Source organism: Ochotona curzoniae, unplaced genomic scaffold, assembly GCF_017591425.1.
Source record: "Ochotona curzoniae isolate NIBS_2020 unplaced genomic scaffold, NIBS_Ocur_1.0 scaffold_4506, whole genome shotgun sequence".
In the NCBI taxonomy this organism is placed as follows: Eukaryota; Metazoa; Chordata; class Mammalia; order Lagomorpha; family Ochotonidae; genus Ochotona; species Ochotona curzoniae.
This window is the reverse complement of record NW_024467119.1, coordinates 42,847,438-42,863,398: the sequence shown is the minus strand read 5'-3', so window position 1 is coordinate 42,863,398 and position 15,961 is coordinate 42,847,438. Positions and strand designations below refer to the sequence as shown.

The 15,961-nt window shown below is 36.2% G+C and overlaps 1 protein-coding gene across 1 annotated transcript in view; it reads right to left on the bottom strand.

The window, feature by feature from the left end:
- GSTCD (glutathione S-transferase C-terminal domain containing) overlaps positions 1–15,961 on the bottom strand; it is a 119,187-nt gene that overhangs the window by 12,797 nt on the left and 90,429 nt on the right. Inside the window, exons 6-8 of the mRNA XM_040966976.1 lie at positions 13,292–13,407; positions 13,080–13,124; positions 10,851–10,979 (exon numbers count right to left, since the gene is read on the bottom strand). Coding sequence (XP_040822910.1) covers positions 10,851–10,979; positions 13,080–13,124; positions 13,292–13,407 — 290 coding nt within the window. The remainder of the gene's footprint in view (positions 1–10,850; positions 10,980–13,079; positions 13,125–13,291; positions 13,408–15,961) is intronic.

The following is a 15,961-nucleotide window of genomic DNA, read 5'->3' as shown; positions in this document are numbered from 1 at the left end:
ATAAAAGCTTCTTGAGTTTCTGAACAAAAAAAAGTTTTTGAAAATTTGAATTTTGCTTTTTTTAAAATAATAGGTACTGGGCACAGTGTGGTAGCCTAGTGGCTAAAGTCCTCGCCTTTTAAGTGCCAGGATCCCATATAGACACTGGTTCTAATCCTGGTTTCCCTGCTTCCCATCCAGTTTCCTGCTTGTGGCCAGGGAAGGCAGTCAAGGATGGCCCAAATCCTTGGGACCCTGCACTCGTGTGGAAGACATGGAAGAGGCTCCTGGCTTCAGATTGGCTCAGCTGTAGCTATTGTGGCTGCTTGGGGAGTGAATCATTGGACAGAAAATCTTCCCCTCTGTCTCTCCTTCTCTCTGTATATCTGACTTTGCAATAAAAATAAATAAATCTTTAAAAATGTAACATTTTCCTAAAATGAAGACATTTTACATATGTACAATACAGATTATTAACATAGTGGTACTTGCCATTCCCCTCCCACTCTTCCATGTTCTGCACCCACCCTGCTCCTTCCTTACCTCTGTTTTTTAAAATGTTTACAACAGCATACTGTTCTATTTCAGGCTTAGCACTCCACTAGGTGACAATTTCAACAAATAACAAGTAGAAACAAACAAACCAAAAAAATCCCTACTATTCCTCAAAATGACAATTTTGCTCATATACATTACATTTTTTTGTAGTCTATATTAGTTAGCACAGATCAGAGAAAGAATGTATTTGTCTTTGGGGGGCTGGTTTATTTCACAAAGCATAGCAGTTTCCAGTTATATCCACTTTATAGCAAAGACAAGCTTTCATTCATTTTTATGGTTGAGTTGTAACACATAATGTATACAGACTGTCATTAGCTGATGGACATCTAAATGGATTCCCCATTGTAGCCATTGTGAATTAGGCTGCAATAAACAAGGATGTACACAGAACTCTCTCATAGGCTGCTTTCATTTCCTTTGGAGTAAACTGCCAGAAGTGGGATGCCGGGTCACAGGGCAGATCTATTTTCAGGTTTCTGAGTAGTCTCCACTGTCCTCCACGATGTACCTTGTTCCTCGGACATCCCCTCCCTACTTAGAATCATATTCCTTTTGACACAATGTAAAAGAGTTAAGTCTGTTTCCTTCATTTGAAGAAAATAACTACAGAAATATTGACAACAGAATTTACCTCTTAGGTTTTTTCCACTATCATTAAAACCAAGTCAGAAATAACAGCAAATAATGCAATTGCAACCACCAGCTGATTGGGGTGATGGAATGTGTCGGGCCCTTTACTTGCTAGTGCATACAAGAATCTGGTCTAGGAATACCTCAGACAAAGTTTCTTTGGGGATCTCCCCAATCGAACTGCTGGACTTGGAACCATAACCATGAAAAGATAAAGGACAGAACAAGTCAATCAACCACCTCAGCCATATATTGGCAGTGAAAAACTGGGCAAACGGAAACTCTAAGATGGACTACGTCAATCAGTGGCTTTTTCAACGACCTCATAGTGCTTGGAATGGCAAGACTGGCAGCAATTCTTAACTGTTGAACTATCAAAACCACCTGAGCAAGACCCTCGGAGCATGTCTCTCATTAGGTACCTGGGGTGGGTGGGAGACTGTGTGGGACTTGTCCCTTGATCCCACTTTACTGAGATACATGAAGGAAACAATATGGAAATAATAGTCTTACCCATTTTCCTGTAGCCCTTGAACCTTTTTTACCATAATTAACTATGTAAAGATTGTCAAAAATATAATTAAAAAATGGGAAAAAATAACAGCAAACAATGAAGAAAGATATACATCAATGAACCTATTCAAACATAGAAATTTAGCATCTAGTAAAAGTGACATTTCAAAACAGGAAAAGAAGAAATATTAATTTTTAATGAGTGATACTGGGCTAAATTGACAGCCGTATGAAAAAACAAGAGTTATCTTTTCCTCTCACCACATACAAGAAATAAATTTTTAATGCATTAGATTCAAAATGTATAAGAATAACGCTTGGAAAAATTGAGCAGAGGCATTGCAAAAGTTGTCTAAAGTTACACAAGAATTAAAGGGCTCCAATTTGGAGGCTTTAGGCCCTTGACTCTAGATAACTAGTATTTACAAATATAGGTAATTACATTTCTATTCATCTTACTGGTGTTAACCACCTTTTTGTCATTGTTATTAACTACCTTTGAAAATGATAACATGAGGTACTAACAAGTATTCAGTATATGCTAGATGTCAAAATCTTCACTTTCTTATTGACTTAACTCTAATTCATTTTCCTAATTTAAATTTTAAAAATATATTTATTTTTAACTTCATTTGAAAGGCATAGAGAGAGGGAGAAAGAAAAAGAAAGGTATCTTCCAACTACTGATTCCTTTCCCAAATGCTCATAACAGCCAGAATGGGACCAGACTGAGACCATGCATGCACAACTGAATCCAGGTTTTCCAGCTGAGTGGCAGGGACTAACCAAGTGTTTCAGCCATCATCTGTCTACCAGAGTATGCATTAACCAGGAAGCTGGGTAGGAAGCAGAGGAGCTGGGGCTCAAACTCAGGCACTGTGATAGCACACGCAGGTGTTCTGAAGAGCGAGTGATACACCTGTTGTGCCAAAATGCTCAGCCCATTTTTTCCTAATCTAATGGTTAAGTGGCATTTACTATTGTTATTTACAATGGGTTCTGAGGCTGCCTCACCAGTAAGCACTCCAGATGAATCCTAAATCTGATTCCAGAGTTCACATGTTTGCATTGTATCAGATCATGCTTCACCTGCCTTATCACCTTGGGAACTACAAAGAAATCGCAGATGCTATCTTTTTTTAAAATAAAGAATTTCTGGGTATTACTCTTCGGCTCATCACTGCCTTTCGGAGAAGAAACAGTGAATTCTGTGCCAGTTACACAAAAATGAAAGAGGCAAAGGAAGAAAGAGACAAAGATAAACACATCTAATTACTTTGCTAATTCATTCCTGTTCACAGTAAATTGTTAATACACACATGATATATAGATTTATAAAAATAAGTCACTCTGTAGAAAGCACATCAAAACAAACTAGGTTTCTAATGGTGGATAAATGTGCTGGGAGAAGCACATTTAATCCACGGCTTAGCTAACTTTACAGCAAACAAGTATTTGACTAACTCAAAGAAATCAGAATTCTGGTCATCAAATAATGAGTTTTTTATTATTAACCTCTTTCTCCACAATATACTGAATTCCTGTAGAAGATGAATATTGAAGTTGTAAATTCTTCTGTTGGCCAATGTAATGAGTATATTAAATTGGACATTAATATATTTTTAAAAATTTATTTATCTTTATTGGGAATTCAGATATACACATGAGGAGAAAAAGAGAGAAAGATCTTCCATCGATTGGTTCATTCCCCAAGTGGCTGCAACAGCTGGAGCTGAGCCAATCTGAAGCTAAGAGCCCAGAGCTTCTTCAGGGTCTCCCACATGGATGCAGGGTCCCAAGGCTTTGGGCCATCCTTGACTGCTTTCCCAAGACACAAGCAGGGAGCTGGATGAGAAGCAGGGCTGTTGGAATTAGAATCGGAGCCCAAATGGGATCCTGGTGCATGCAAGGTGTTGCCATGCTAACCGAACATACTGTAGAATTCCTGCTGTAAATAAGGCCCTTTCCTTATGTTTTATTCCTTCAGTTTATATTTATCAGATAAATGTTCTAGGTATATTACTTAACCTCTCATGTGAGTCAATGAAACAAAATGGAACCAGTCATGTGTAAATAAAATATATCATCATCATCATTCACTTTTAATAATGTCTTCCAACTGGAAGCTTATCCGGCATGATTTAAAAAAAATTGACACTTTTTTTTTCATTCTAAAGAATAAATAGTACATAGTTATCTGTGGGGAAAAAAGAGTCTATAGGGGCCTTTAAAAAGTTCACAGAAAATGGAAGTAAACAATGTCTACTTTGGTTGTAGCTACAGGCAACTGCCTAGGTTGCCTTCTCTCTAGTCAAGTGCTACACTGCTGGGAGAAAAGCAGCCAGGTGGGCATTCTGGGACTGGTTAATGCAAAATACCAGATATTATAAACATTATATAATTAACATAGACTTTGATATGCCTTTAAATTTTTAAAGTCAGTTTATTTATTAATTCATTCTCATCTACATGACAGGTAAAGTGATAGGGGCTACGAGCAGGGGTTGGAGATAGACAGACATTTCATCACTGGGTTCACTTCTCAAAATGTCCATACAACTGATAGGGGCTAATAACTAAGATTTACAAAGAGTTTCAGAAACTCAATGAGAGCAAAACAAATAACCATGGGAAGAAATGGGCAAAGTAAATGAACAGACATTTCAAAAGAACAAATTCAAATGGCTAGTAGACATATGAAAAACAACACTCAGGGTTCCCAGTTATCAGAGAGACGCAAATAAAAACCACATTGAAGTTCCACCTAACTTCAGTGAGAATGGCCTAAATTCAGAACTCTACTAACAACACCTGCTGGCATGGATGTGGGGGAAAAGGTACTCTCCTTCAGTGGTGGTGAGAGTGCAGGCTAGTACCACCACCACGGAAGTCAGTATGTAGCGCGCTAAGAGAACTGAAAATAAAAATAAATCCCGCTTCTGGGAATACATCCAAAGGAAATGAAATCTGCATTTGAGAAAGGAATCTGTAATCCTATATTTATAGCAGCACAATCTACAATAGCAAAGACATGGGAACAACCCTGATGCCCATCAAGAGGAGTGGTTAAAGAAACTGTGGTACATCTACTCCATGGAATACTACTCAACTATTAGAAAGAATGAAATTCTACCACTTGCACCCAAATGTTCCCAACTAGAGGCCATTATGCTCGGTGGAATAAGCCAATCCCCAAAGGACAAATACCATATGTTCTCTCTGATATAAGGCAACCTTTATGCAAAATATAGGATCAATAGCCCTTTCGACACTGTTTGGCTACAACTCATAGGTTTTGATATTTTTTGTTTTATTTTCATTTCTTCAAAACAGTTTCTTTTATTAAATTCTCCACTGACTCAAATGTCATACAATGGCATAATTTCCTTCAGGAAGGTTTTTATATTTTCTTCTTTTCTTCAGCAACATAGTGGTCACCCAGTAGCACGGTATTTAACTTCATGGGATTGTAAATTTCTTTAATATTTACTCCTGTTGATTATTTGATGACTATTTATTTAATGGAATGTATGGTAACTGTTTAATAGAGATTATCATATCCAGATGTGAAGATACCATGCAGTACGCATCTCTACTTTCAAATCAAAGAGGGATTTCCAATGAAACTGTGAAATGTATCTTGACATTAAGGTGCTGGACCATACCATTCTCCATACCTGCAATGTTGGGATACCCTTACATAGCTGAATGATGGACTTATGACTGCTCATGAACGACTATACTATTGTAATAATATGAGGGAAATCAGTGGAGGGGGAGGGAATTTGGGGAGGAGGTATGGGAAATTCCAGAGCCTATGGAATTGTATAATAAAACAAAATATTTTTTTAAAATGTCTACAACAGCCAGAGATTAAAAGGTCACCCAAGTGGCTTGGAAGTGCCGAGCACCTGAAAATGTTTTTTAGACTGCCTAACATAGCAATTCTCAAAAAATTCTTATTGCCTGATCATTCATTTTTTGCTGTCTTTTTTTTCATTCTATCCTCAAGTCAATAGTGCAATATACAGCATCTTCTTGATCTCTCTGAATAAGATTTTTTGCCATGCTTGTTGCTTTGGTTATTATCCTCCATTCTGGTGCTCTTTGGTTGTCAGTTCTTATGAAAGAGTAACTTAATACAAAGTAGATTGGGATGAATGAAAGGCAAAGAATCGAAGATACTGGCTTCAATAGTGCTTCAGTGATCTAGTGGCCAGTAAGCATTTTTGTTTTTAGCCTTTTCACTTCAGCTGTAGTTGTACCTTGTAGTTCTTTTCTCTGGGCATGTTCTACAGAGGAGAATTCTACTTAAAGATTCATTCATTATCTGAAAGTCAGAGCCATTGGTTCATTCCACAGATGGCCAGAATAGAACCATCAGGCTCTCCCATATGTGTGGCAGGGGCACATGCACTTGAACCAACTTCTACTGTTGTCCAGTGGGGAGCTGGACTGGAAGTGGGTACTGGCATCATGGCATGCAGCTTAACCTGTTGTGTCACAGCACTAGTGCCAGTTCACCATGATGCATCACCACTGTCCTCTGTGCCTAACACCCCATCGAGATTCTCTCGTAGTTTCTTCACAGAACAACCTTCCTACCTCTCGCAGGGGTCAGCAGAGATACTAAGTTATCTACATAGATGGGAATGGGAATTTGGGTCACTAAATAATGTCTTTACTTAGTGGTAATAATAATGAATGGGTAAAATAGGAAAGTAAATAGAAATATTTTTAAAATAAGACTTTTAAGACTCTTTAAGCCTAGAAGATAATGAAAAATGAGAAGCTACTCATTGGTACTTTTCGAAATCATGTGGTTGAAACAGCTCTGGACTTTTTCAATCAGTTTGGTGGGTAGGTAGTTAAGCCTTGTGACAGTCTTTTTTAATGCAAAACACATTTCTCTATAGTCATGATCCTTTCTGTATTACTATTTGAAAAACTTTAAATAATGTTGTTGGAGTTAACATACAACACACATGAAAGTTTAAAGATTCATTCTGGGATAGCAACAGATCTCTTTAAAATATAATTTAAAAAGTACACATTTGTAAATTATCTTTTGTAAACTGCTCTTGAAGGGTATGGCAATTAGTAAATACTCAGAGGATGAGACCACATAAATTGAAATTGGAAAACCTTATGGACTCTTTTGATTCTGAAAATGCTTTTCTATTTTCCTTAAGACATTAATAAAATTTTTTTAATTATAAAAATTAAAAGACTATAATCATTATAACCCAAATCAGTATAATCAAGTTATTTCTATAATGAAATACTTGTTTTAAGAAAATATACATTATATATCAAATATCTAGGTTTATAATTCTTTAAATGATATAAAAACATACACATTTATTTCTTTTCTTTATCGGCCTGAAAATAATAAAAATGTTAAATGTGAAAACTTTTAAAATACAAAATACTTTGAGATAGAGCAGAAACCAAATTGAGTAAATTTATAGCAATTGCTATGTAAAAATATACAAATGAGTATAACTTTCTCCCATAATCTTTTAGTTCAGTTTTTACATTGTTGGGATCATACTGCATGGAATGCTTCCTACATGCTAGACATCCAGCTAAATGCTTCATGCACATTGTATCGGTATCCTATTAGTCTAGGATTTTACGCCCATTTTCTAGCTAGCAAAATTGAGGATTAGTGAGTTTTATATAATTTACACAAGATCCTCAGTTAGCAAATGCCAAGCTGGGACGTTAGCATAAGACTGACTAATGTTAAAAATCAATGCTCTTGGGCCCGGCGCGGTGGCGCAAGTGGTTAAAGGTCCTCGCCTTGCACGTCCGGGATCCCATATGGGTGCCGGTTCTAATCCCGGCAGCCCCGCTTCCCTTCCAGCTCCCTGCTTGTGGCCTGGGAAAGCAGTCGAGGACAGCCCAAAGCTTTGGGAACCTGCACCCGCGTGGGAGACCCGGAAGAGGCTCCTGGCTTCGGACCGGCATAGTATCGGCCGGTTGGAAGATCTTCCTCTTTGCCTCTCTGTCTCTCCTCTCTGTATATCCGCCTTTCCAATGAAAAAATAATAAAAATAAATCTTTTAAAAAAAATCAATGCTCTTAAATAATTACGCTTATATAATTTTAATATTTTCTACATAAAAGGTTTTTCTCTCTCTTTTTTAAAAGATTTATTACTTATTTTTATTGTAAAGTCAGATATACAGAGAGGAGGGGAGACAGAGAGGAAGATCCTCTGTCTGATGAGTCACTCCCCAAGTGTCAGCAATGGCCAGTGCTATGCCGATCCAAAGCCAGGAGCCACGAGCTTCTTCTGGGTCTCACAAGCGGGTACAGGGTCCCAAAGCCTTGGGCTGTCCTCGACTGCTTTTCCAGGCCAAAAGCAGGGAGCTGGATGGGAAGTGGAGTTGCTGTGATTAGAACTGGCACCCATATGGGATCCTGGCACGCTCAAGGCAAGGACTTTAGCTGCTAGGCTACGCTGCTGGGCCCGACATAAAAGTTTTTTTCATTGCAAACATGATGTAAATGGAAGCTGTGAGAACTCCTATGTGAGCAGGTCATCCTGTGGCAGCCAAACAGGCAATGACAATTGCAAAGATCTTTACAAATTCTAACAGTAAGAATGCAATGTTATTCTTCAAATGAATATGTTTTTAGTAACCAGTGTATTTTAATGTTTATAAGAAATAGCCATTTCTTACATAAACATAAGTTAGAAATTTAGATGAGGAAAGTATGTTACACGGGGTATTGAAAGAATATGTTTAAAGAATTGGAAATAGTTAAGATTTTAAAATGCCCTCCTTATGAGCCCAGAGGCGTGGCCTAGCCATTAAAATCCTTGCCTTGAACACACCGGGATCCCATATGGGTGCTGGTTCTAATCCCAGCAGCTCCACTTCCCATCCAGCTCCTTGCTTGTGGCCTGGGAAAGCAGTCAAGGATGGCCCAAAGTCTTAGGACCCTGCACCCGCATGGGAGACTCGGAAAGAAGTTCCTGGCTCCTGGCTTCGGATCGGCACAGCAGTGACTGTTGCGGCCACTTGGGGAGTGAACCATCGGACAGAGGATCTTCCTCTCTGTCTCTCCTCCTCTGTGTTTATCTGCCTTTCCAATATAAAAAAAACTAAATAAATAACCCCCCCCCCAATTTTTAAAATGCCCTCTTTAATATTTTGCTTATATCATTAACTTTAGTTACAAAGAAAAAATGGTGAAAAAGCATTTGCTAAGCAAAGATCAATGTACACTAAGGCCTCACTGAGACATCACCAGCTCGGGGATTAACGCAGTATGAATGCACTCCCAACTCCTGGTCATTCTGACTTCCTCCTCACCTACACCTTTTGTCACCGGAATCTATTTAACACTAGAGTTAAGGTCACTGATGCATTTAGTCTGATTTATCTAGTGATTATATTTCAATTATTCTCCTAGGCAAATTATTTCCTTCAAAGTGAATATAATTTTACTTTAATTTTCTAAGTAATTCTAACTCATTTATTAAATACTTTTACAAAGGCAGTTACAGAAGAGAACAAAAAGCTATTCTGGGTGGATTATTAAGAAATGTAGAGAAAAATATCCCTTTCCAAAAGACATATACATTTTCAGTTGTTAGTGAATTATGAACTTGGAAATTGAGAAAATGCCAAAGCGATAGCACCTATACCACAAAGGGCACACAGACATGTTTAAGAAGCAGGGACTTTGTGTGTTGACAGTTAACAAATGGGTAACACTATCTTATGACCTTAAACATGCTACCTGGTGGATTGCTAACATGGGGATTTGCTTACTGCCTCGTTTCTTAGGAGGGGCTCAAACTTACAATTAAACATTTGCATGCAGGTGTATTTTTATTTTTTATTTTCTGGATCAGATATCTACATTTTCTCAGGTTCCCTTACTAGCAAAACCTTTACTACCAGTTTTCGTGTTAACAGCTTACTTCTCTTTGGAAAGGCGTGTTTTGAGGTAACCTCTGTAAATCAGGTCTACATAGAAAGCATGCATAATCTACAGGCTGGTAGAAAAATAACAGTCACCTCCCCATCAGTAAGTATTTAAAGAATGAACTTGACTAGACAAAAAAATCACAAGTATTACAAAAAATCTGAGCTTCTGAAGTTGGGTAGAAAAGAGGCCACCTTATGTGAAAACGTACACTTGGGAAGTATAAAACATCCCTGAAAAGTGATCTCACAAATATATCAGAGTTCTTAAATAACTGATAAATATTCCCACCCTAATTATAACAAGAAAAAAAAGAAACATGTTAATAAATAGGGAAAAGATATATGACAACGATTAGATAAAATAGGATACATATCACATGTCTCAATGGTTACTATATACAAACACAAATATTTATAATGTATGAATAAATATACAAAGTGCTCATATTTTTGACAGTAATTATTTCTTAGTAATAGGTATGCAAATTATTTCTTCTTTATATTATTACATATTTTCCTAAATTGAGCATATATTCCTATGAAAATCAGAAAAAAAATTAAACAAAAAAAGAATGAGCAGTAAAATTTAATGAATCACAAGTCCCATAAACCAGTGAAAGCTAGAGTATAAATGAGCTGGAATTTTAGACCTAAGGGGTAGGAAATATGACTAACATACTTAATGCCACTTGAAACCTAAAATGCACTTAGATAACAAATCTCAGCTAATGCAAATAATATCTAAAGGTCACTCCAATATTTAGAGGTTATTAAAGAGATTTTTTCCCCTGTTTTTTATTGCTATCTTTATTTTTTTATGTTCTTTAAGAAAACTTTATTAGAATTTATTTTAATTTGAGAAACAGAGAGTTCCCATCCAGTGATTCACTCTGCAAATGCCTGCAATTGCTGGGCCTTGGCTGAGGCCAAAGTCCAGAGTTGGGAAGGCAATCCAGGTCTTTTACATAGGCAGTAAGAGAAGGCTAGTGGTAAGAGAAGGTTTCTAGTAGAAAAACAAATTTCACCTCTATTATGTAATGATGAAGTGGTATGCATAAAACAACATTAATTTATATTATATTATAACATAAATACTGTAAGTATAGAAAGTCACATATATTTACTTGTTCAGGAAATAAGTTAAAATTATCTCCTTTATTTATGCTAAGGCACATACTTTTTCTTAATTAAGAAAATAGAAATTGCTTAATTGCTTACCCCAATATTAAACACCCCTGTAAAATATTCCATATTTGCTTGAATGAACCAAATGTTGCTTAAACCCAGGTCGTCACTTCTCTTTTTAGCACGAATTAATGACAATTCCTTGTTTTCTATTAATATAACCTAGATTATGCAAAAGAAGTAATTGTACATTCAGTAACATAATTCAGATATTAAGGCAAAGCATTATACTGTGTTTAATAATTTCAATAATGTTGAACAAAGTAGACTGATTCTCGACAGTGTGAAATATGCCAGATACCCTGGATGCATAAGGTCCTTGAACCCTTCCTCTTGAAGCCTAAAGAACAGTACAGCTTAAAGTACAGTAATATGAATAAAGCAGGGAATAGGAATACTCTGTGACAGGTGTTAAAGGAAGACTGTTTTGTAATGGAAACACTTAAACTTTATGATTGCGGGCGGTTTTTATGTGGAAGTAACATTATTTGGGGCCTGAAAAATTAAAGAAAATTAGCTGTGGAAACTGAAGAGTATTTCAGATAGAAATAAAAATGAAGGTCTAAGGTGAAAAGAGGATGGCATGTTTTGAAGAACTGAATACCTGATATATCTACACATCGTGTGTGTGTGTGTGAGATATTGACAGTGAAAAACTGAATAACTGGTAGATATATCTACGCATAGTGTGTGTGTGTGTGTGACACTGACAGTGAAGAAGTGAATACCTGATATATATCTACGCATCGTGTGTGTGTGTGTGTGTGTGTGTGTGTGTGTGTGAAGAACTGAATAACTGGTAGATATATCTACGCATAGTGTGTGTGTGAGATACTGACAGTGAAGGTGGGATATAAGGTATAAAAGACAAAGTCGGAGAGGTAAGTTTTAAACAGATTCTGTATTTACAACTGAAAAAGTCTACATCATTTGCAATATCTGGCATGCATTACTAGAGGCTTGGCAGATTGCAAGAAACAATTTGGGGTCAAGTGCAGTAATCATGGCAGAATTTGAAACTTCACTCACTATACTCCTAGTTCTCATTTTTCCTTATCCTTGCTTTATGGAAAAATCCTGATGGCTTCATAGAAGAACATTATGGGAGTACAACTGGTGGCAAGGGCTTTTTAGCCTTTATTCTAGCTGAACCCTTTCCACTTTCTCATTGTCTATAACCTTCAGCATAACTGATTAGAAAGGGGAGTTGGGTGGGTGGCAATGGGAGTGGGAGAGATAACGCACCCTTGACACTGATTCTCCAGGTTCTATGGTATGAGTTCTCTCCCTCCTGCTTGGTTATGAAACTGTTGCTTTCCTTAGTAATAGAACAGACACTTGCCTCTTCTCTTAGCATTGGCTTTTAGTTTCAAAGAAAAGAACAACCTGTACCTTCAATCACTGTGTTACATATTCTGATCAGTCTGTTGGATTTGTTTTTCCTTCTAGAAATGTTTGCTGTAATTAGTTGTACCTTCCAAAGAGCTCAGGAAGAGTTGCCCCTACTGAATTAGTGCGCGCGTGCGCACACACACACACACACACACACACACGCGCGCGACTCTTTCAGTTTTATGTTAAAGATGACAAAGATGGTCTCTGTAAGGAATTGATTCAGTAGAGTAAAAGACTCAAGACAGTGCAGACTTCTAACAAAGAGAAGCAATGAATGAATAAATTATGTCCATTTACCTTAAAATATTTAGCCATTATATATGATGGTATTTTGAACTTATCAATAAGAAAAAATCATGATGTAATATAGAGTGAAAACAAGGCACTAAAATTGTATTTGCACTTTTGGAATTTGGAACAATATCCATATGGACAATGTCTTAAGGAGACTAAGGAAAGAAAAGTCTATGATGGGACAGCATGACTTCTTTTAAAAAACACTTTTTCTTATTATTGCTCCAATTTTGATGCAATGGATCAAAATCAGGATGTCAAAAGGACAAGCTCACTAAATTTCAAAATTTAGTCTTCAGTTAAAAGTGGAAAATGACTTTGTTAGATTATTTTACCTAACAATGGAAAAGTTATTTTAAAATAACACATGAAACTTAATTCTGTTATTATCGCAGTCTGTTTTATCTTTCTAAATCCTGGTAATTGGCTTCAAAGAACAAAGTAAATGTGCTGCATGTATCATGGGGGAATATTTAGGAAGAATCCTCAGGTACAGAAGGGCAGTATTAAGTACAGCATAGTACGATGAACTGTATTTAGCTAAATGTTCCCTTTTATCTGCTCAGATCTTACCTGGCATAATGGCAACATATGAGCAAGGACAATTCCAACATGGCCCTGAAAAAGTCCAGAAAGGAAACGAATATGTTAATTTTTTGGTCCCCGTAGCTTTTGCTCATTTTGAGATGACAATCTTGCCAAATACAAACATAACCTTAAATGTAATATAGAAAAGTCACATAGTCTTGGAAAGGCTAAAAGGAACAGAAGGAGAGATACAATACCCCGCCACTGCAGAAATCCACAATCCTGTCCCCAGGCTTAGCCTGACTGATGACCACATACACCAGATTGTTCAACTGCTGCTGCTTCCTCAGAGCTCGGTCACTGGACATCTTCCCTGGGGAAGACAAGAGGTGAAGAACCATCACATACCACGGAAGACTAAGAAAACACCACCCTAGGGAGGAGAAATGAATGCATGCATATGTAAGGGTACTTCAAAAGGTTTGCCTAAAAGGAAAAGTTCATGCAAAATGGGGTTATAAGTTCATCTTGATGCAAAAACTTTTGAAACAAAGTCACAGGTTTTTTTTTTCACAATATGTATTTTCAATGAACATTCTGAACATCCTTTATAAAGGCACATATATGTGCACAAAAGAATGAACTATAAATTTCACACAATCTGCTATGAGAAGAGTAAAGGATTAGAAACCATAGATGAACTCTATTTTTGCTTTTTACTTTTATTCCTATCCAACTTTTTTTTTTCATAATAAAGAAAATCTCTGGTGGCCCCCCAAAAGTCTAAAGAATGGAAACAATAAATGAAACATTAAGTGGGGAGTGTATGCATCAATTTATTCACAATAAACACTAAGTTGAGAATAAATGCATCAATTTATTGACAATAAATGTGTTAATAAATTTTGGCTAGGTGGACAAAAACAGGAGTAATCCTCTTTTCCTTTTGTCTTTCCTGAAGATATGTGACAGAATACCTAGTTTCAACACAGTGCTTAAATATCCTTGTACAAAGATCTTCAATAAATGAAAACCTTTTGTATTATTTAACTGGCACATCCTTGACCTTCTAATTCATCTTAATTAATTCTTGGAAACCTTAGGACACAGGTGTAATGCTGTCTTAAATACATCAGTGGTTATTTTATTTAGAGAGAAATTGGATTTTCCTTTCAGTGCTTTCAAGTTTTCATGAGTCAGAGAAAGAAATTTAATGCAATTAGACTGAAGATGGGGCATTTCCAAGAACAAAATGTCTGGGGACCTGCAGTGAGAAAACATCTTGAATTCTCTTTCCAAAGTCACGAGTACAGAAATAGATCTTCAGAAGAATGAATGAACTTACACATCTTGTGTACATTCCATGTAAGAGCAATATTTAGAAAATGTTAGAGTAGATATCAATAATGTGGATATAAAGGAAAATTCAGATAATCTTGTTGGTGTGTCTATCTTCATAGAAAACTATCATATTTTTCTTACTTCCCTGTTTCTCTTCCTCCACATTACTAAACTGAATAAAAAACGGTAAATTTTTATGTTAGGAGGAAACATGAATGTAAATGAAAAATTTATAAGAAAAAAATTCATAATCTCATAAATAAAATACAACATTTACCTACATATATTTTCAGAAATAACACAAAATTTTTGGTATTCTAGCATATGAGATCTTGATATTACAAGTATTTTCTGATGTCAATTACACTAACTACACATTATTTATGTAACCAATTTTTCTACCATAATGATGCAATCATCCCCATACAACTGAGTCTTTGAACACACTTTTATCTTTTAGGCTTAAACTTTTAAAAATTATTATTATCATTTTATGATAGTTATATAGGCCAAGGGATTTTCCCCACCTCTTTCCCTAATACTCTCCACACAATGAGTTCATACATATAATTATATAACATAGTTCTTCAAAAATAGCCATAAGTCAATCATTGCAAGCATGGACAATGGCAGAGTCCAGCATCCCATTGTCAAGACATATCCAACAGTTTCAGTGGGAGTCTATCCTCAATCCACAAGTAGAGATGCACACTGGACCATATCCTCATATCTGGACATGTCAGTCTCTAGTACATAGTCACTATAAATACCTCCAAATGATGAGCCACAACAAAATCAACAGAAAGAAAAACAAAAATTTACAATGTTATGAAGTTAAACAATATGCCACTAGATAAGATAGTTTCCATTACACAGTTAGTATACATCCTCTTAAATGAAAAGCCACAAGACAAAATCAACTACAGGAAGAAGAAAAAAAAGAAATATACAATGCAATGAAGTAACACTACTGAATGACTAATGTGTCACTGAAGAAATGAAAATCAAGAACCTTCTTGCAGAAAATGATACTACTGTATGATCTATGAGTCATTGAAGAACTCAATCAGAAAAAAAAGTGGAGAAATGAAACTAACAAAAAAAATCAAAATCCATGAGATAAAGTGTCCACTGATTTTTGTTAGGGAGATGTGTCTCCTGTAGGCAACATATGGATGGGTTTTGTTTTTTTAATCCAGTCTAATAATGTATGATGCTTGACTGATGAGTTTAATCCATTTACATTTAGGGCAAATAATAATATGTGGCAATTTGGGCCTGTCATTTAGCAATGGGTTGTTCATTGATTTATTCTTCTGTTGTTATTTTACTGGGATGTTCTTCACATTTGCCTTTGGTTTTGGTGGATACTTTTCCTTTTCTAAGTAAAGAGAACTTCTTAATTACCCTTTCTGGGAAGATTTGGAAGAGGCATATTATTTGAGCTTTTCTTGACTGTGGAAGAATTATGTTTCATTTTCAAAGACAGAGGAAAGCTTTGCTGGGTACATTATCCTGGGCTGACAATTTTTGCTTTTAGAATCTGGAATATGTCACTCCATTCTGTTCTGGCCTGTAGAGTTTCC